Here is a 21,917-nt window from a genome sequence, read left to right as displayed (position 1 = left end):
GTCAAAGTTTGCATGAACAGACGCATAAGTGGGATGCTCATGCTTATGATGGCGTCGTCTGCGCTTACCAGCCGTGTGCATTCCTCAAAACACTGAAGGACTTTACAGAGGTCTTTCAGCTTTGACCACTGCACACCTGTCAACTCCATGTCTGCCCTCAAAGTGCCTGTCCGGGTATCCTCCCACAAATGCATTACGGCCTGCCTCTGTTCGCACAGCCGCTCAACCATGTGCAGGGTGGAGTTCCACCTTGTTGGAACGTCGTTAATTAGCCGGTGCTTGGGAAGGTGTAGCAATCGCTGCAGCTTCTGCATACGACTGGAGTGTACGGGCGACCGGCGGATGTGCGAGCAGAGTTTTCGAACCTTCTGGAGCAGGCCTGTTAACTCCGGATAATTATTGAGGAAGCGCTGCACCACCAGGTTCAAGGTGTGAGCCAAGCAAGGTATATGTCTGAGTTTTGAAAGGGCTATGGCAGCCACAAAATTATGGCCGTTATCGCTAACTACCTTGCCTGCCTCAAGATGTAGACTGCCCAGCCATGACTCGGTTTGGTGCTGAAAGTAGTCGGCCAGTACCTCCGTGGTGTGTCTGTCGCCCAAACACATCATTTCAACACAGCCTGCTGATGCTTTCCACTAGCTGATCGATAGGGGGACACCTCGTGTGCAACACTGGCAGCTGCGGATGGAGTGCTGCTGCGACTGCGCTCTGGGGACGAGCTTTCGCTTCTAGAGGAGGAGGAGGGTCGAACGCCTACAGCCAACTGTTTTCCTATACCGTGGGCTAGGCAGCACTGTCCCACCACCGCTGTCCCCTGTGGACCCTGCATCCACCACATTAACCCAGTGCGCAGTGATGGACACGTAACGACCCTGGCCATGCCTACTGGACCATGCATCAGTTGGGAGGTGCACCTTTCCATTCACTGATTGCTTGAGTGCATGGAAAATGCGGTCCTTCACATGAAGGCGGAGGGCTGGGATGGCTTTGCGAGAAAAGTGGCGACTGGGTAGTTCATAGCGTGGTACTGCGTAGGCCATGAGTTCGCAGAAAGCTGCGCTTTCCACCAACCGATAGGGCATCATCTCTAACAAGATTAGTTTGGCAGTGTGGGCGTTCAAACCCTGTGTACGCGGATGAGAGGATGAGTAATTTCTTGTCCTACTCAGTCTCTGGCAGGGTGAGCTGGACTTGAGAGCTGCCTATGGTGGAACTAGCGGTGGACAGGGCGGACTGAGAGAGGTTTGATGATGGTGATGGAGTTGGTGTTCTTTCTGATGGCCTAGATTCAGTCTTTCGTTGATATAACATTGTGATTCCCTGACAGTTTTGGCACCTCAAAAAACTCAGTGATCAAAATAAAAAAAAGTAAATAAAACCCCCCTTTATCACCCCCATAGGTAGGGACATGTAATAAAATAAAGAAAATATTTTTTATTTTTCCATTAGGGTTAGGGCTGGCATTAGGGTTAGGGCTGGCATTAGGGTTAGGGCTGGCATTAGGGTTAGGGCTGGCATTAGGGTTAGGGCTGGCATTAGGGTTAGGGCTGGCATTAGGGTTAGGGCTGGCATTAGGGTTAGGGCTGGAATTGGGGTTGGGATTAGGGCTAGGGTTGTGATTAGGGTTGCAATTAGGGTTAGGGGTGGGTTGGGATTAGGGTTAGGCTTGTAGTTAGGTTTAGAGTTGGGATTAGGGTTAGGGGTGTGTTGGGTTTAGGGTTGTGGTTAGGATTATCAGGGTTGGGTTTAGGGTTGGAGTTAGAATGGTGGGGTTTCCATTGTTTAGGCACATCACAGGGTCTCTGAACGCGACATGGTGCCACCATTTATTCCAGCCAATTTTGCGTTTTAAAAGTCAAACAGTGGTTTACCCCCACATATGGGGTATCGGCATACTCGGGGGGGGGGGGGGGGGGGGGAATTGCTCAACACCTTTTGAGGTCTAACTTCCCCAGTTACCCTTGGGAAAATAAAAAATTGGGGGCTAAAATAATTATTTTTGTGGAAAAAAATGATTTTTTTATTTTCATGGCTCTGCGTTATAAATTTCTGTGAAGCACTCGGGGGTTCGAAGTACTCACCACACATCTAGATAAGTTCCTTGGGGGGTCTAGTTTCCAAAATGGGGTCACTTGTGGGGGGTTTCCACTGTTTAGGCGCATCAAGGGCTCTGCAAACGTAACATGACGCCCGCAGACCATTCCATCAAGTCAACATTTCAAAACGCCACTACTTCCCTTCCGAGCCCCAAGGTGACCTTGAGAAAGACACTTCATAGTGTCGATACGCATGGGTTTGGGGGTCCCATACAATTTAATCATTGGTCTGCTTGTCCTCAGAAACCAGGTGATATCATGTTAGGGAAAGGGGTTATGTTGTCCCTATTTTCTTGTATTTGATTTAGTGGTAACATGTTGAGAATTTGATGCATACACATGGCATTTATTTTGCCTGTGTATCCCTTATGCAATCACAGTGTTTCCCTATAGGACTTGATATGTAGATATTCTGGTATATTTGTATTAACACCATGATATTATGACAATGAATAGGATTGGGATTGTTAACCTGTGGTGTTAGATCCCAGATATTGAAATTCAGTAGATATTTGTTACTTGATTAAATGGTTAATTCTGGGGCCCACAGTACTTAACTGTCTATTAACATGACCCATTGTTTTTGTTTGTCTATGTGTGTCTGTGAGTTCAGACATTTTAATTGTTTTTAAACTAAGTGTTTGCTTGTTGTGTTCACTATAATAAAATTTGATTTTTGACTGTATTAGTGTATGGTGATCCCTATTTGTGTGCATATACTTTTCTCTTAATTTGTTACTGTGTTAATTTATTTATATGCACTAGGTGATCCCACCTGAGTATATATTGTGGGTGGTGCCCGTTTATCCCTTTTAGTCAGATACCTGTTCAAAACAGCTGACATGTCCCGGCTTTGATGCGGGCTCACCGCCGGAACCCTCAACAAGGCAGAGGATCTGACCTCGGACGAAATATTGCGTCTGAGGTCAGAAAGTGGGTATAGGGAACCTGTCACCAGATTGGGCCAATAGGAGTTACAGCCAACACCTTTCAGGGCTGATATACAGCATTCTTTAATGTCTGGTCCGAGGGGTTTCGCTGCTCTTGGTCCAGCGCCTCCCTTCTTGGGATGCCATCCTCGTGCACCTGCGCAGGCAAACTTCCCTGCCCTGTTGATGTCAGAGCAAAGTACTGCAGTGTGCAGGCATCGGAGCTTTGACCCTTCCCAGCACCTGCATGATGCCGAGGACACTGTGTGGATGATGCAGGGACTCCTCATCCACACGAACCTAGAAGGACTATGGCATCGCAAGAAGATGGGAGTAGCCAGACAGGTGGTGACTGTAATTCATATCTGCAAAACCTGGTGACTGGTTCACTTTAATCATGGAGGTCAAACAAACAAAATCCTAGATGTAGTAAGTTTTTCATGTGGTTTGTATGCATTTTTGCATCAACTTATTTGAGTAAAGCTGAAGGCTTATATTACATTTACTTTTTATTTTATGGGTTAAATAATGTTCTATGGAACTGTTGGAAACTATTCAAAATCTCACTGAATTCCAGAACGGAGTCTGACTTTTCATAGGAGATGTACTCAATTAAGCTGAGCATTTTGTATATAGAAAGGTACAGTATGTATTTATTTATTTTTTTTTTTTTGTTTACAATGTACATAAATTGTAGATTCCATTTTGCCTTTTAAAATGGTTGTCCCAGACTTTAAACTGACCAATTGTTAAGATTATCTGATTGGAAGGGGTCTGAAACCCAGCACGCCCACCAACCAGCTGTTTGCATCTCTCTCAGAAGTTAGAGGTAAACGGTGTCCAGATTGGAACACCACCGCTTCATACGGGCACACGTCAATAGGAGCAAAGTTGCAGTGTAGAAGAACAGCCACAAAACAGTGTGCGGCACTGTAGTTTCCCAGCTTTGTACACAATTTGCTTCCAGCTGCCAGACTTCCTCTTCCAGATGTATGTCCTGGACATCCCCATTTAAATTTTTACACATTGCAGAAAACACTCCTTTTGCTCTTTTATGAAGGAGAGCTAAAAATTGGTCAATGCAGAGCACAATAAGATTAATGCTACTCAAATATCGGACAGAACAGCCTCCCGTTTTCTTGTGCCTACATGAAAGAATGCAGGAGCGTCTTGTGGTCTTTTCATTTTTTTTTTTTTTTTATATTATATTTTTTTTTTTTTTTTTTTTTTTCCTTGCACCCACCTGACAGCTATTTTGGTCTATATAACATTGTCTTTGCTGTTTTGTCGGTCTGTGTGACATTTGCTTAGTTGTTTGTGCGTGTAGCTCGTCTGCAATGATTACATTCCATTTGGTGCTATTTTTACCTTGTGATATTTAATTGGCATGACCTCATCGTATGTCTTCTCAGGTTTTTGTATTGTCATCTCCATAAAGATGAAAAATGTGTGCATTGCTATATTTTGGCTGTTTGTAAGACTTGCTTCAAATAACGACATTTATATTGTCAGTTTGCAAAGTCATAATATCAAGTTTTATTACAACTATTCTCCGTTTTTGAGCTCAAGCTGCTTTTGAGATATTTTGAGAAATATTTGCTTTAAACTATAGCTAGACTTCTGTATTTTAAATTACTATGTTTTTTTTCCTTTAAAGAGCACCAGCTGATGGCAAACTTGTGTGTTTAGCTTTTATGTTCACATGGGCAAATAGTTTTGTTTCCTATTATTTCTATGTAAACATACATTAAAAGTGAGTGAAAGGCCGGCTGCACCTCTGGAGGGTTTGACTTCTGTTGACTTGCTATATAAAACAACCTGTTCTCCAAGAAACAAGGCTATCCTGACACTTCACATCTGACCTCGTTCTGATGTAACAGAAGTTTATTGGTCGTCTTTCACTCTGTAAAATGATTTGTAATCTGACATAGAAAATTTAGTCCTGTTTTAAGTTTGAGCCTCTATTTTATGTAGATTTCCTCCACATGTATACCGTACCTCTGATTGCAAGCTGCAACGCTTCCAAAGTAGAGAACTGGATACTTTATCCATAGACCTCAAACAGTTAAACCCTTCACGCTGTGACCACTTTATCATGTCATGTGATGTATTGGAAAGCTTGCAAAAAAATTCCAAATGTGTTAAAATTGTTAAAAAAAAAAAAAGTGCAATTGTTTTTTGGGGGGCTTATTTGCTATGTTCACTATACAGTAAACTGACCTGGCAATATAATTCACCAGAACGGAATTAGTAGGAAACGCCCAACATGTATAATGTGGGGTTTTTTTTTTCCTTCACCACTTTAAAGAACAAAACAAAAACCTCTAAATGAGCTAGTCACCAGCCAGGATCTATATGTACAGATTCAGTGCTACTAAGAGTTGGAGGATGTGTTAACAGCAGGGCTGTGGAGTCGGAGTCGTGGAGTCGGTGCTCATTTTGGTGGAGTCGGTATAAAATGGACCGACTCCTAAAATATATAATAAATTGGGTACAGTAGTTCAATGCAGAATGTGCTGAATATTTTTTCATAGGAATTTGGGAAAGTTATGAAATGCCCTGTAAATGGCTTATATTCCTGATCTAAGGCTACATTCACACACAGCGTTTTTTTTGCGTTTTTTGTGGATACGTTTTTCAGCTGCAAAAGCCGATCAGATTTTTAAAAAAACGCATCACCTGAAAGGTTTTTGAGCTCATAGATAATGTTTTCAATATCAAAAGCAGATTAGAAATCTGCTCTATTTATCCATATTTGTCTCCATATCTTATCTGTAACAAAAAGAATGAAAGCCAGGTAGCACACAGACTAACACTTCCTGCCAGGCAAAGGAGGCGGAAAGAGCATCTCAAACATCATTAACAAGATATTTTGTAAGTGACAAAATTACTGTAACAATGACAGCAGATATGTCTAAAAGACAGCTCATACAGCTTGTTGTGAAGGACGGTGTACCATTAACATTATTTGCACGACCAGCTTTTACAGCTCTTAATGGAGAAATGGCCCCCAAACTTGGTGTTTCTCTGGAAAGAGAAAGTATTAGAAAATTAGTGATTGAAGAACCCCTTAAACAAAAGGAAGATCTTAAAAAGACTCTCAAAAGACGCTTCACGTTTCTTAAAATGTATGCCTGCACACGTCAGAGTGAACTGTTTTGTCATCAATGTTCGATATGTTTGTGACAACAAAAATTGTTACCAACACGCTGGCAGTAACAGATACTAAAGCTCATCACAGCAGCCAGTTTCTCCAGGCCTTAGTGGAAAAAGTTCTGCAAGATTACGAACTCAAAAAAGAACAGGTTCTTGCAATTGTAACGGACAATGCTTCAAACATAAGTACAATTACACTGATGAATGGGAGTAATGAACAACAGCTAGAGGAACATTTAGGATTCAGTATGTTTGAGCTGGAAGGCCACAGTGCTGTTCATGTAACTGAGGAACAAACAGATATTACTACAGAAGAACAGCAAAATTATACTGTAGAAATAGATCTTGTTGAAGCTGCTTCAAAACACTTTCCTATTCATCACATGCGCTGTGTTGTGCACGCGCTGTGTTGTGCACACGCTGCAGCTGGCAATAAGAGAGAGTCTGCAAGAGGGACATGCTGGAAATCTGATTGGAAAAGTGAGGAAATTGGTTATTGCCGCCAGAACCCCTAAAATTGATTCCATCTTGAAGAGACGTGCTGGAAAAGGGCAATTGTTGATCAACTAAAACCGTTTCTTATAGATATGGCGAACCCTCAGGTAACCCTAAATGAAGGTCAATGGACACAGGTGGCTGAATTGAAGGAATTGCTTAATCACCCATTTACTGTGACTAAAAAATTACAAGCTGAGGATTTAACTCCTGGAATTTTCATGAGGGAGCGGAAGAACTTGCTATTTTACTGTTCAATCGCAGATGGCATTTATGCTTCAATGAAACGGAGAGAGACACAGCTATTGGAAAATAAAATTTTTCTGGCAGCTGTTTATGTGGACCTAAGTCATCGTATATTGCTTGATGATCAACCGCTTACTAAAGGAAAAGAAGCTCTGACTGAGGTAGCAGTTAGGAAGCGTGGCCTAAAGGAGGACTGCCAGGCGCAAGAGGACTCGGGTCCTGACAGTGCTGCTGCTGCCATATCTTCATCCTCATCAGATGAGGAGTTTGACTTTGACAAGTATTTGTATGACATGGAGCAGGCAAAGCGTTGCCGCAAGGAAAAAGATTTCACTCTGTCTCCTATAGCAAGCAGATTAACCAAATTTCAGCAAAATGTTTCACTTGTTCTCAAAGAAATAGAAAAATTCAACCGTTCATCAAAACTGACTGCATGAGGAAATTCCTTTATACCCGGAAATTGTTAGAGATGTTGCCCATGTGGTTACGGCTTTGCCTCCAACCCAAGTTACTGTAGAGAGGTTGTTCTCTAGCCTTAAAATTATTAGGTCAGATTTGAGGTCATCTATGAAGGAGGATCTGATGGAGGCAATTTTATTTCATAGAACAAATTCATAGACGGCACAAATGTTTAGTATGTTTTTTTTAATACTGTTTTGCCACTTATAGTTTAAAAAAAAAAATATATATATATATATTATATTTTTTAGTGTGTGTAATCGATATTACATAGTGTATTACATGTTTACAATTAGTTTTTTGTGTTCTAAAGTTGTATTCCAATAAATATTATGTTCTATCTAAATATCTTGATTATTGTATCATAAAAATGATTTAATGTCTGATGTTCACATTATACTAGAATACATTTTTCACTTAAATATAAGCAATATATGTGGGAGTCTGAGTCGTGGAGTCGGTGTAAGGGAAATTGAGGAGTCAGAGTCGCAGGTTTGGCTTACCGACGCCACAGCCCTGGTTGGTTAACAGATACTGCAAGAGACCAGATTTGAAAGAAAATCTCGGAAGGGCAAAATTGGAATAGTTTCATTTCTTTAGACTGCCGATCGCCTCACTTGCGTGTTTTTTGGGCATACTTACAACTGGGAATTAATCGATTTGTCCTGGGTACTGCATTCCAGAGAATTGACCATCTCCCCAGATGTTTGAGACTAGAATGGAAGGTTCAGATTATTGTGGATGTTGGCCTTCAGTTTACTAGGGCACGGGTAGGGTGATGGTTACACATGAAGGAGATGTAGGGTGGTACTGAACCATAGAGCTCTTGGTGGGTGTGAGTGATAACTTTATATTGAACCCTGCAGCGGATGGGCAACCAGTGCAATGACTGGCACAGGATAGAGGCATCAGTGTAGTGGTTGGAAAGGACTATGGTGGAGAGGGTTGCAATAGTCCTGGCGAGAATGAAAGCAACAGTAACTTTGCAAAGTCAAATGTAAGAAAATATAAAATTCTAGAGATGTTTTTGATGTTTTGGGGACGTGATCGACTGTAGGGAGTGAAGCAAAGATCTGCGTTTAACTATATTGTAACCTCTGGACAGCTGACGTGCTGCTGGGTGGGCAGTAATGGTAGAACCACACATGGAAATGACCATATTGGGTTTGGGAAGGCTGGTAGAGGGAGGAAACAGAAGGAATTCCGTTTTGTACAGATTTAGTTTTGGATAGAGGGAGGAAATGTTAGACTGCCGAAAGATAATCGCTGGCAATTTGTAGTAATGCAGGCGAGCTGTCAGGAGATGGTATAATTTGGGTGTCATCAGCACAGAGATGGTACTGAAATCCAAATCTTCTGATGGTTTGTTCAATAGGGACAGTATATAGGTAGAGTAGGGAACTGAGCCATGAGGAACCCTGACAATAAATGGAAGAGGGGATTAAAAGGGTTGCCCAATAAAAAAAAAAAAAAAAAAAAAAAAAAAGCATCACTCACCGTACCTGATGCAATCCTTTTATTCAAAGCAGTTTAAAACTGAGCGGAGGGGACAGCAATCAAACTACAACAGTTTTGCGCTACGAGAGCATCTACGGGGTCAAGGTTTTCACCTCTTTCCATTGACTGTCAAATTAAACATGTCTTTGTCCAGTCTAAAATAAAGTCCTAAAGTCACGGTGAATCCTCGCAGCACAGATTTGAGTTGGGAACAGCAATGATTTATGCGTCATGCAAAACTTGTTTAGTGCGCCCACTAGTCGGGCTCTGGTCGAGAGTATGCCTATCACATGTTACCAGCTCAGAAACCAGGGATCCTCGCAGCGCACAGTGTGTGGGCAGGGGGAATTCATAAGTCTGTGACTTTTCATTTTAGACCGGACAACCTCGTCTGTTATGAATGAGTCACCGTAGGAGGCAAAAACAGAAATACTAGCTAAGTCCAGAAAACCAGAGAAGTTGGCAGCTATCGGATTACAGACCCCTGAACCTATCAACAACAACTAGCCGTGGGGGGTTCCTACGGTGCCCTAGACCCCTCGATCACAGCCGGAGAACTACATAGCCTAAAGACAGGGAAATCTAAACTGCCCCAGAGCAGACCCCAAAGCAATAGGCAGCCCCCAACATATAATGACGGTGAAGAAAGATGAAAAAACACTCACACAGGCTGAGCAAAAGATGGGGCCCAAGCTAACTACATAGGACAGGATAGAAAAGCTGCTGTCTGTAATCTGCCAAAACCCTATCAAAACAAGAGCCAACAGCTGATAGGGGAAAAAAGCCCTGAAGACGCTAGGCTTCAAAAAGACTATATCAGCACTCGGGTATCTTCTGAAGACAGAGCAAAAAGGATTTCAGCACACCCCAGCAGCGAATGGCAGAAATCCAGAAAAACAAGGAAAAACAAAACCAAAACACAAATGCAAAAGGCAGAGCAGAAAACTTAGCTTTTGAGGAGCAGGAATCAGACTGGTCTCCTAGAATCCCTCAGAGATCACCAGCAAGGCAGAAGGATGTTGACTGCCTTATATCCAGTCAGCAATTCCTGTCACCCAGTCATCATCCTGCCCAGATGCTTGGTAATCAGCCTCACTACCTTCCTTCACCAGAAGAGGGAGTTCATCAGACCTCAATGGTGAAGGGGAAAATGAACTCACAACACTCTTCCCTTTTCAGAGGAACCAGAAAAAGATGCAATGAAGGAGCAGTCAGCTAGGAGGAGAACCAAGAGAGCAGTTTCCTTGTGCATTTGTTTGTTTTTGTTTTTTCCATGAATTTCTTGATAATTTGGGAGGTGTCAAGGAGTTTTCGATGGTGTATATGGAACCAGTCCAGCAAAGGATTATTGCCAGACCATTTTTCTCTTATTCCTTGCTGTGTTAGTAAGGCTGGTTTTACACTTGCCCTGTTTTTTGTGGCCCGTTTTTACAGGCTATTTTTGCGGGCCGTATTGCCATGATTTTTGCGGTCTCCCGCAAAAACGAGCTGCAAAAAACCTCGGATTGCCATTTTTTCCCTGTTAGAACAAATAGTTAAATGGCGATCCGCAAATACGGTGAACCGCAAAAACAACTTGGTGTTTTTTGCGGTGCCATTGAAATGCTTTGCGGCTGTGTCACGGCCGCAAAAATGGCCACACGGAGCACGGCCCTCTTGCTAATTTTTAGAGGCCGATTTTGGGCCCCATAGAAACCGTATTTTTGCGGCCCCAATAGATAGGTGTAAAACCAGCCAGATACTTCTCATATGCTCAAGACCAGGTACATTCTTCTTGTGACTATCCATTTCCAGAACTTACAATGAAGTGTCCCTACAACTTTTCCGTGATGTCCCAGTGTAGAGCTGAAGTATACCAGAGGCCTCTTGGCTTGACATTGGCTGCGCAGACACTGGTGCTGTGCTGATGGGAAGCTCGGAACAGTTTGTCGTGAAATTTCCCTCTGCACGCTGCTATTTATAATCTTCTCTCAGGGAACTAAATCCTTGTTCATGCTGCGTGCAGTCTGCTCGCTTGTAATTTTCAGCACAATACAGAACCATGTGAAACTGTTTTCTGCTATGGCGTCAAATGGTGCCTATTATTATCCTACATGCTCAGCATTTGGATTGTCTCCACCTTAGGTCGCATCTTGTTTCTAGCAATGTAAATTCCTGCTGATGGCATCTACATATTGTATTGCCTACAAAGTGTTTTTTTTTTTTTTTTTTTCTTATGGGAAAGGCATTTTCATAAAATCTTTATTTTAATAAATAACAGCACCTACTCATACTTAGTGAATGCTTGCTTTGTGCATGTTTCCGGCTTCACGTTTGCCCATTGGATATGGAATAACAGATTTGCCCTGCAGTTCTTGTATATCTGATCTATTTTGACGTAGGCATGCTTGGGAATTTGCGTCTCTTCAGCCTCCTCAACCACGCTGGTTCCTGTGTATTTCAGAGAATGAATCTGTTGTGCATAGATATGTGATTGTTCTGTGTTATGCTAGTCATATTACTGTACAGCACCAAAGAAATTCTATTATAGAGATCCTGGCTCATTTAAAGTATGCCAAACCATAAATGTGATGGAAACGACCCCAGAGATGAAGAAAAAAAAATCTGTTAAAGGGAAGCGTTCACATTAGTTTGACTGCTGTCAGCTCTGTAGTGGGCTATTTTCCAGTATCCCCAATGTGTGTGTAATTAGAGTTGAGATCATTTTTCAAAATTTGCTTCCGATTATGATCAACGAATGTTTTTTGCAATATTCGCCAAACGTCAATGGGAGTAGAAATGAACAATTATGTTTGGAACCGAGCCATCAAACATAAATTCGACATGAATAGGGAACCAAAATGGCATATTCAGGTTTGGCGAACCGATTCCAAACATATTTGCTTAACTCTGTAATGCCAAACCAATCCCGCTGTTCAGAATGTGTTTTAATGTAATCGCTCAGCCGGTGTAACACTCCTGTTTCTAGTCCTCTGTAGGGCAGCGCTTTATTGCAGAACTGTGGCAAAACAACAACTTTTGGGAAATCTACAAATTTGCCGTTAGACCGTGTTGGAGATACTGGGACGCACCCTAACGCAGGGGTAATTGAAGGACTAGAAATGACTTGGTTGCCTTTAAATAGGTTAATTAATGTAGAAGAATAAAAGCCCAAAATGCTGACCGTTCTTGGTATCCTAGATTGATTCCAATTTTAATAATTTAAAAAAATGTAGACCTCCTTTTTAAATTATTGCAAAGTACTTGCGAAAAATGTCAATTTTGCAATTTTTCTCCTAACATTGTCCGTTCTGAAGAACAGAGGGCATTTTCATTTGCTACTTCTCAGCTTGTTGCTGGTTTCTGATTGTGCTATACAGCGTACAAGCGCTGCTGACGCTGGCTGGATTTCTGCGCGCTGCTGCAACAGTTCAGTTGTTGGCTTCACCGAAGTATCCCCCTAATGAATAATTATAATAAATTGTAAATTATACACAACTGCTGGCATGTCTATCATACTATTAGCATATTGTGAAAATTTGTTATTCCAACTCGTATCCTTGTTTCCTTTTAGGAAGAAGAAATGCCAGAAGTAGAAATAGATATAGACGATCTTCTAGATGCAGCTAGTGAAGAAGAACGGGTTGGCAAATTACAGGTACCGCCTTCATACTTTTTACACTGTATAGTGTATGTAGAAATCGACCTTCAAGTACCGTATATGGGTGTTTTCACACTGGAATAGTAAAAGCATCCTACAAAGGTGTCACCTAATGGGAGCATTCTAGTCAGTGTATGCTTAATCCACTGGAAATGATGGAATACTTCATCCCGAAATAAACCCCCCCCCCCTTACTGGTCTGATATGCCAGACACTACTATTACTTTTCTCTGATTTGTTTCATTCACTGTTGTTGGCCATGATAAATCATGTAGCACAACATCGAAAAAGGGAATGGGAAATGCTGTTTAGGGGCCAACACTCAGTTTTATCAATGGTTCTGATCACTTGGGCTTGGTAAACTATATAGACTGGTAATAACAAAAGCCCTGAATTTTAGTTTGTTGCCCCCTTTTATTTTTTTTAAATTTTTTTTTTTTTTATAGCGATTGTTCATGAATCTGTTATTCCTTGTCCTTTTAATGGGTATATTCATGACTTTTATGGAAAAATAAAAAATGTGCCTAAGCATTAGCAGGCAGGTAATTGCAGCTTACTTGCCTGTTGTGCATGGTGCTGTTCTTCATCAGTATAGAGCGGTCACACACCGCTTCTGCTGGGGATTCGGAAGCTTCTGCTGACGTCACATTTACAGAGCGGAGAAGTCTTTTCTGCTCCGCTCTGTCGATGGGGGCGGGACTTCTAACATCATTCTGATAGCCATATCCCTGCTCTCTAACTAATGGAGCCGGCTGTCAATCAGAAGTCCCACCCCATCACGTCCGAGGCAGCTGAATTCCCGGCAGGAGCATGTAAATGCTCAGTGCCAGGCAAGAACGGTGCCGTGCATGACCAGAAGGTAAGCTCAACTACCTGCTTGTTAGTGCTCGGGTACATTTTTTTTTTTTTTTTTTTCTCCGATAAAGTCCCAGATATGCCCTTTTAAACCCCACAAGTCCTGAGTGTATCCATCCAGTATAATCCGCTTTCATGAAGTTGGTTTGGTCATCCAATTTGTAGGGAAGGTATCATCAAAAAATGACCTATCCATTAAATTGCTGTTTTTTTTTTTTTTTTTTTGTTTAATAAAAAAAAAAAAACTTGCATTGACTACTGAGGCTTTTTAAGAATCCTTTTTTTTTTTTTTTTTTTTTTTTTTTTTTTTCTTGTTTTCAGGAAACCTGTATACATGGCCACAATGGTCAATTTCCCCATCTTTTATATTGAAGAATCTAATGAGTGCGTTTGAGGCCTCGTTCACACCAACGTATAAAATGACTGAGAACTTTGCTGTATTTTATCACCTAGCACTCAGCCCAATGTTATACTATGGGGCAACTCAGATCTGTGATTATTTTCTCACTAGCTATGAACCCATTTTACGCCCGGGTGGCAAGCATTTTTATTGCTGTATGGTCTCCCATCCTGGTATGTGCTGCCCCCTCCTATCCTGGTATGCATGGTACCCCCTCATCCCTATAATGGTGTCCATGGCCCCCTCATCCCTATTCTGGTATGTATAGTCCCCCCCAATCCTGGTATGCATGGCACTCCATTCCTCATCCTGGTATGCATGGTACCCCTCATCCCTATTCTGGTATGTATGGTACCCCTCATCCCTGTAATGGTATGCATGGCCCCCTCATCCCTATTCTGGTATGTATGGTCCCCCCAACCCTGGTGTGCATGGCACCCCTCATCCCTATCCAGGTATGTATGGTACCCCTCATCCCACACCAATCCTGGTATGCATGGTCCTCTCACCCCCCCCCCCCAATCCTGATATGCATGCTACCCCTCACCCCCAATACTGGTATGCATGGCCCGCTCATCCCTATCCTGGTATGTATTGTCCCCCCCCCCCCCCCCCCCAATCCTGGTATGCATGGCACCCCATTCCTCATCCTGGTATGCATGGTCCCCCTCACCCCCCCCCCCCAATCCTGGTATGTATGCATGGTACCCCCTTATCCCTATCCTGGTATGCATGGTCCCCTCACCCTCAATCCTGGTATACATGGCACCTCTTACGTTCTTATTCTGGTATGCATGGTACCACTCATCCCCCTCCCCATGCTGGTATTGCCGCGGGGTCTCGCCATGATGTCAGGAGAGGGTGGGATTGTGCCGGCGAAATCGACGCCTGCAAAGTCATCTTTTTCCTGTGCCATTTTCTTGAAGACGCGCTGCAGTGTGTATTCCACAATATGGCGCCGGAAAGCGCGGACTGGGAATGTGCCGATTCTGACGCCACAACCCACCCTCTCCTGACATTCCAGCAAGACCCCGCGGCAAAATCGGATCTCTGTAAGGTGTTGTGCTGGAGATCGCGGTATGCGTTCAGTGCTTACGCATACCGCAATCTCCTGGGCCACCCTCCCTCATCCTCGGGTGCGTTACTCTGTCCAGACTGCACAGGCGTGTCGCACTTGCGCAGTCTATAAAGGCTTCAGACAGTGACGCTCCCAGCGTTATATTATAGATTCCTATTCGGCATCAGAAAACCACAGTCGCAGCATGCTGGGAATGCATCCTATGATGGGACCACACACACCCATACAAGTTTATGGGTGCATGTGAAACATCAGACTAAATTTGGATGTCATCTGAGTGCAGTCCAATTACCTCGGATGGAGGGGATGGTTGCTGCGGTCTGTGGTCCTGTGCAGTTCATTATGGGTAAGCACTTTGCTTAAGTACTTGTTCACACCTCTGATTACTCTGTTTACTTGTATAATGACTCTTATTGTGAGGAGGTGTGATCCTAGTAATCCCTGTGCGCTGTCTGTACTTTAGGCAAATTTGCTCTAACTTTATTATATGACCCCAGCCATTTTTTTGTCTGATCTTTATATTATATTGAATGTATATGCATTTATTGTCTTTTTTTTTTTTTTTTTTTAATTTATTTCAATAAACTTCAATATTATATTATTATGGACTTTGTACTCCAGTATAGTTCTCTTGGTTTCTTAAATTTGGATGTCATCTGAGTGCAGTCCAATTACCTCGGATGGAGGGGATGGAGAAATTACTTTCTCCGAATCCTCTGTACCTGTACTGCGATTCTCTCATGCGAGCTAATTGGAACACCGTGCACTGACAAGGCCCAGTCTGACAAAGTTTGAGCAGAGTGTCTGCATAACCGGCCCTAGTTGCTTGCACAAGAATAAGGCTACTTTCACATTTCCGGATTTTAAATCTGGCGGGCTGTGGCGAAAAGTTGTCAAACCTGATCCGGTAGAAGCGCAGCCCCCCGGATCATCTGTTTTTGCCGGATACGGAGAAGGAGTGAGAGTCTTCGGGCATGCGCTCTGCAAAAAAGCGGTCCGGCATTTTTTGCCGTTTCCGGCAAAAGCCGGACACGCCGCATGGCCATCAGGCGCAATGCGGCGATAATGCAAGTCTATGGGGAAAAAAGCCGGTTTCGGTGGCAACAGGCGCCGGATCCGGTTTTTACATTTTTCGCCACATCGCGCCTGATGCTTCAAAACGGAAATGTGAAAGTAGCCTAAAGTGATTCCCGGCCTAAAGGTCTCTGAAGGGAGGGGTTGGGAGTGGTTCACCTCTGACATCGCATATTATGATGGATTCTGTGTCATCAGCTGTGTATAGGGGTGTTATCAGTCTGCCTCTACTGATAAGAGAACTACTGAAAGGACAGGAATTGCGAGTTGGGGAAAAAAAATGCCAATGGTCTTTGTAAAAACTGCAAGAGTATGAACTATGTTTTTAATAAAGATTGTGATGTGGAGAAGAAAAATCACTGCCCAAATGTAGGGACAATTTTCTGATTGCTTCCTTTTAATATTGGACACCTGTAGTTTGTTTTGTCTTCATTCATTTTATCTTCTCTTTCAGGAATCATTAGTAGATTGCTACAAACCAACAGAGGTAATTGATATTTATTTTAAATAGTCTTCTAATGTATGCTTTATAAAATGCCTTGCTCGAGCACAAGGAGCAAATGGCAATATTATGCCCTTTTAATATTTACAATAACATAAAGCAAATTTTAGTTGACTTTCCTATATGAACTAGTATTGTTTGCAAACAAAGTTGGTAAAACTTGAGGTTCCGTCTGCTTAAAATGAGGCACTTTTGTTCAGAGGTGTTCCCAAGTAAATTGGTGGTAGCTCTTAGAACCAGGTGTCTTTTATATTAAAGAGAATAGGACAGTAATACAGATCCATAATCTTTTGTATGACCTTGGTCAAATCAGTTAGACGCTATTCCTCCAAGGTCATGCATTACAATTTGTAGAACACAAGTAAACCACTTGTATTATCACCTTCTCACCTCTATTTATGTACTGAAATGTTAAGCTAGTTGAATGGAGAGCTGATGTAATTCATCTCAAACTATAGAGATGATGTGCACACGGTGCGGATTCTGCTGCGTTTCCGCAGCGGTTTTGGCCCTGTGGAAACGCAGCTGTTCCGCAGACCAAGTACAGTACAATGAAACCCTATGGGTTTTCAAAAACGCTGTGCTGATGGTGTGGTTTTTTTCCGCGCGGTTTACAAACCGCAGCGTGTCAATTGTTTGGGCGGTTTCCGCAGCGGTTTCACACCTTTAAGGCCTCTTTCACACTTCAGTTTTTTGCATCAGTCAATATCCACCAAAAGGGCGGATCCGTTTTAGTACTGATGACAACGGATGCCACCCGTCCGTTTTTTTGACGGATCCGACTAATGAAGAATTTTAAAGGAATCGCATCCGAGAGAGAGAGAGAGAGAGAGAGGTTTTTTTTGTTCGGCACCCAGAAAGAATTTGGGGTTAAATCAGTCTCTGGAGGATCCGCCAGAGGAAAAAAATGTTGCAAGCTCCGTTTTGAAATCTTTGAGGATGGTGACAGACAGCAACTTTTGGCGGAACCACAAAAAAAACGGATGCAACGGACGGCAATCCGTCACAATCCGCCATTAATGGAAGTCAATGGGGAAAAAAACGGATCCTCAAAAGAAAATTGCGGATCCGTTTTTTCAAAACCTGGCGGATTGTGACTGATTGTAAAAAACTGAAGTGTGAAAGAGGCCTAACATAGTAGAGGTGTGAAACCGCAGACCAAACTGCAGGGCACTTTACCTGCGGTTCCGCGCGGAAAAACCGCAGGTGAATCTGCAGCGTGTGCACACTGCCTTAAAGCTCTTATTGTGGCATTAACAAATTGTCAGACAAACTGCAACTTACACCATTTATAACTTTCTAAAACATTATTTATAATACTTGAAGCCATCAATGCCTGCATTTTAAAGGCATTTTTACCACTTTTTTTTTTTTTTTTTTTATAGAGGACCTGACAACTGCTATATGCTGCTTGTTTTACGGGTACTGTGCATCAGTCTGGATTTAGGCAGAGTTCACATGTAGGGTTTTTTTTTTGCGTTCTCGCGTTTTTAAACACGTGATTTTGCTGCGAAAACGCAAAAAAAATGCATCCTATGGCATTCCGCACATGCTGTGCTAATGCTGCGTATTTTTCCGTGGGAATTCCACACGTGTGCTCATAGCCTTAAAGTTACATATATACTCTAGTATGAGCCGAGGCACCTAATTTTCAGAAAAAAGTGCTGAAAAGCTTCGCTTATACTCTTTTATATATTCGGTAGGTATATTTTTGACTGAAATAAACTTTCAGAGGAAAACGTTTGATTTTTTTTTTTTTTAGGGACCACATCACTTTTGAAGTCACATTGAGGGGTCTATTTGAAAGAAAATGCCCAAAAGTGACACCATTCTAAAAACTGCACCCCTCAAGGTGCTCAAAACCACATTCAAGAAGTTTATTAATCCTTCAGGTACTTCACAAGAATTAATGGAATGTGGAAGGAAAAAATTAACATTTCACTTTTTCCCCCCAAAAATTATTTTTATCACCATTTTATCCATTTTCAAAAGGGTAACGGAAGAAAATGTACCATAAAACTTGTTGTGAGATTTCTCCTGAGTATGCCGATACCACATACCGTATTTTTCGCTTTATAAGATGCACCTGATTATAAGACACACCCCCAAATGTGGTGAAGGAATAGAGAATTTTTTAATAAATGGGGTCCGTCTTATAATGCCAGTGTCCGTCTAACAAATCATATAGGGTATATGTCCCTCATAGCCCCCCATCCTAAAATTAGCCCCCTTAATCTGGATATGGCCACCTTATATTGAATATAGCCCCCCTGTGGCTGGCACACTGGCCCCCTGTGGCTGGCACACTGGCCCCCTGTGGCTGGCACACTGGCCCCCTGTGGCTGGCACACTGGCCCCCTGTGGCTGGCACACTGGCCCCCTGTGTTAGATATCGCCTCCATACTGCTGCTTTTAGTAAAATAAACTCTTTCCTTACCTTCTCAGCGCTGTCCCTCCTCGTGTCTCCCTCAGTGTGGTTGAGCTCCTCCTCCACTTCCTGGTTCTCAGTGCCGGTCATGTGATCAGCACAGCAGAGTGATATCATCTCTGCGTGCCTGATGACAGCGGCAGCCGAGACACTGGGAGATCAGCGCTGGAGGAGGTAAGGAAAGAGGTTTTTATTTTACTATGGGCAGCAGCATGGGGGCGATATCTAACACAGAGGATCATGTGCGATCAAAGGAGGGCGCAGGCAGCTATAATATGCGCCGCTCCCCCAGCCAGTCACCGTAGTGCGGTTTCAGCACCATGGTGATGGACAGCGGCAGTGCATATTATATGAGCGGGAGCAGGAGATCAAAGGCTCCCTCCGGCAGCTTTTACCAGCTCACAGCACCGCTCCAAAGCTGCCCCCACCTCCCCTGGACCCTGCAGTGTGTATGTGTGTGTGTGTGTGTGTGTGTATATATATATATATATATATATATATATATATATTACACACACACCCCCTCCCCCGTATATTCGGATTATAAGACGCACCCCCTACTTTCCCCCAAAATTTGGGGGAACAAAAGTGCGTCTTATAAAGCGAAAAATACGGTATGTGGGGAAAAAAACTATTTGAGTGCACGGCAGGGCTTGGAGGGGAAGAAGCGCCATTTGACTTTTGGAATACAAAATTGGCTTGAATCAATAGCTGACACCATGTTGCCTTTGGCTTTGGAGAGCCGAGCCCCTGAGGTGACTAAACAGTAGAAACCCCCCACAAATTACCCCATTTTGGAAACTAGACCTCTCAAGGACTTTATCTAGATGTGTGGTGAGCACCTTGAAGCCTCAGGGACTTCACTGAAATTTATAATGTTGAGCCGTGAAAATTAAACACATTTTTTCCACAAAAAATGTTATTTTAGCCTGAATTTTTATTTTCTCAAGGGTAACAAGAAAAAAATGGTCCCCTAAATTTGTGCCAATTCTCCGGTGTACATCAATACCCATTAGTGGTTGAAAACTACTTTTGAGGCATAGTGCAAAGCGCAAAAGGGGAAAGAGCACCATATTACAGTGCTGGTTTTGCTGCATTGGTTTGAGGGGGGACCATGTCACATTTGCGGAGCCCCTGAGGTGCCAGAACAGCAGAAACCCCGTAAGTGACCATATTTTACAAACTACACCTCTCAAGGAGTTCATCTACGGGTGCAGTGATCATAACACCACATATGTCACAGAATTTGATACCATTGGGCAGTGAAGAAAAAATAATTACATTTTTACCACAAAACAATTTTTAGCCCCAGATTTTACATTTTCACACTGGGAAATGGGTAAAAATGGTATCAAAATTTCACACTTTGTGCAGAATGTGGCAATACCCCATACGTGGCTGTACAGTACTGCTTATCCACACGGCAAGATTCTGGAGGGACGGAGCGCTATTTGACTCTTGGAGAACAAATTTTAATAGAATTATTTCCGGGCTCAATATAAAGAGCCCTTAAATAGCAGAGTTCCCCCCCCCCCCCCCCCTTTTCAAGTGACCCCAGTTTGGAAATGACACCCCTTTGGGAATTTATCTACAAATGGAGTCAAAATCATTACTACACAAGTGTTTTCCAGAAACAGGCAGCAGTGGATGTTGCCGAGTGAAAATTGCAAACTGCCATTGTAGTGATGGGACGCTGTAGTGGCCTATACGTTGCAGTCACCAGTAAGTTATGCCCAGCTCATGCTTCTGAAGGCATGCACCCATAAATTAGGTGGGCTCTCATCACTACAGAAATGCCAAACATGTGAATGATATATATGGTTTAGGTACACTCTGGGTCTCAGAAGGGAGGGGGGCATTTGAACTTGGGAGCGGAGAATTTCTTATAGGGGGGGTGAGTAGCCATAACGCTTTTCCAGAGCCTTTGTACTAGCAGCAACGTGGAAGCACCCTATATTTCCGTTAACGGCTGTGTGACAGTCATAATATATGCATGGACAGCCCAACAAACAGGCTCTTCATGCATGTGTTGTGACTGTCACACAGCTGCAACATATGCAGCTGTGGTGCCGGACACCTGATTATCAGGAGCGCTCCAGGTTACCGATGCAGCTATTTGGTAAACGCTATAGCTATTTGGAAATGGACTTATGCGAAGCTATTCGCTCATCCCTATTTCCTTGGATGCCATGTCACATTTGAAAAGCCCCTCGCATGCCTAAACACCAGAAGCCCCCCACAAGTGACCCAATTTTGAAAATTACACCTTGTGAGGGATTTATCTAGAGGTGCAGTGAGCATTTATAACCCTCAATCAACTCAGACTTGAGTAAATGGAAAATTGCCTACACACACAGTTGCTTTTGTTCCAAATTTTTAATTTTCAAAAGGGATAATGGGAGGAAAACTGTTTAATTTCTTAGTTTGCCAATAGTTTATTTTTCCGTTGGGGTTGAAATTGGGGTTAGGGGTGTGTTGGGATTAGTTATATAAAAAAACCAGTGGCGCTGCGTAGGTGTATAACAGCTGCAAATTGACAGACAATACCACCTTTTTGTCTGAATAATAAAACAATTAAAAATGTAAAAGTATTTGCGCTAGTGATGCCCACATGAATGTTTCTCACTCATAAAAACTGGCTAGTGGTCATTTGCCAAATGTGAATAGTGTCTCTCCCTAAGGATTGTAGAGTGATTGACATACAACCAAATAAAATAATATTACTGACCTCCCTTATTATCTGAGAGGGTATAATAGAAAAAATGCGCTAGTCATTCAAATAAACAAATAGAATAAATAAAATTACTAACTACAAGGAAGTGAGTAATTGTCTATAACCGCTCTCTCTCTCATGGAGGTATGTATAATTAAGCACACATGAATATACTTCTCACTAAAATGCAGAGAGAGTGATACTAACCGTCCAAGTGACTGTTCATACTATGCGCGGTATCATCGATCTTGGATTCCGCACATGTAGACTTTTCTCCTGATTCACTTTCATAAAGTCCAATGCTGGTGTGTTTCTCAATACCGAAAGTAGCGTGGATGGGAAAAAA

At 42.7% G+C, this 21,917-nt stretch overlaps 1 protein-coding gene across 1 annotated transcript in view; it reads left to right on the top strand.

Moving 5' to 3' along the window:
* The window catches only part of PPP1R14C (protein phosphatase 1 regulatory inhibitor subunit 14C), an 82,976-nt gene that overhangs the window by 51,170 nt on the left and 9,889 nt on the right, over nucleotides 1–21,917 (top strand). Inside the window, exons 2-3 of the mRNA XM_073557661.1 lie at nucleotides 12,435–12,518; nucleotides 16,383–16,415. Coding sequence (XP_073413762.1) covers nucleotides 12,435–12,518; nucleotides 16,383–16,415 — 117 coding nt within the window. The remainder of the gene's footprint in view (nucleotides 1–12,434; nucleotides 12,519–16,382; nucleotides 16,416–21,917) is intronic.

This window comes from Dendrobates tinctorius, unplaced genomic scaffold, assembly GCF_039654945.1.
Source record: "Dendrobates tinctorius isolate UK_male_01 unplaced genomic scaffold, ASM3965494v1 ptg000250l, whole genome shotgun sequence".
NCBI lineage: Eukaryota > Metazoa > Chordata > Amphibia > Anura > Dendrobatidae > Dendrobates > Dendrobates tinctorius.
The sequence above is the reverse complement of the archived record's forward strand: the minus strand, read 5'-3'. Positions and strand labels throughout refer to the sequence as shown.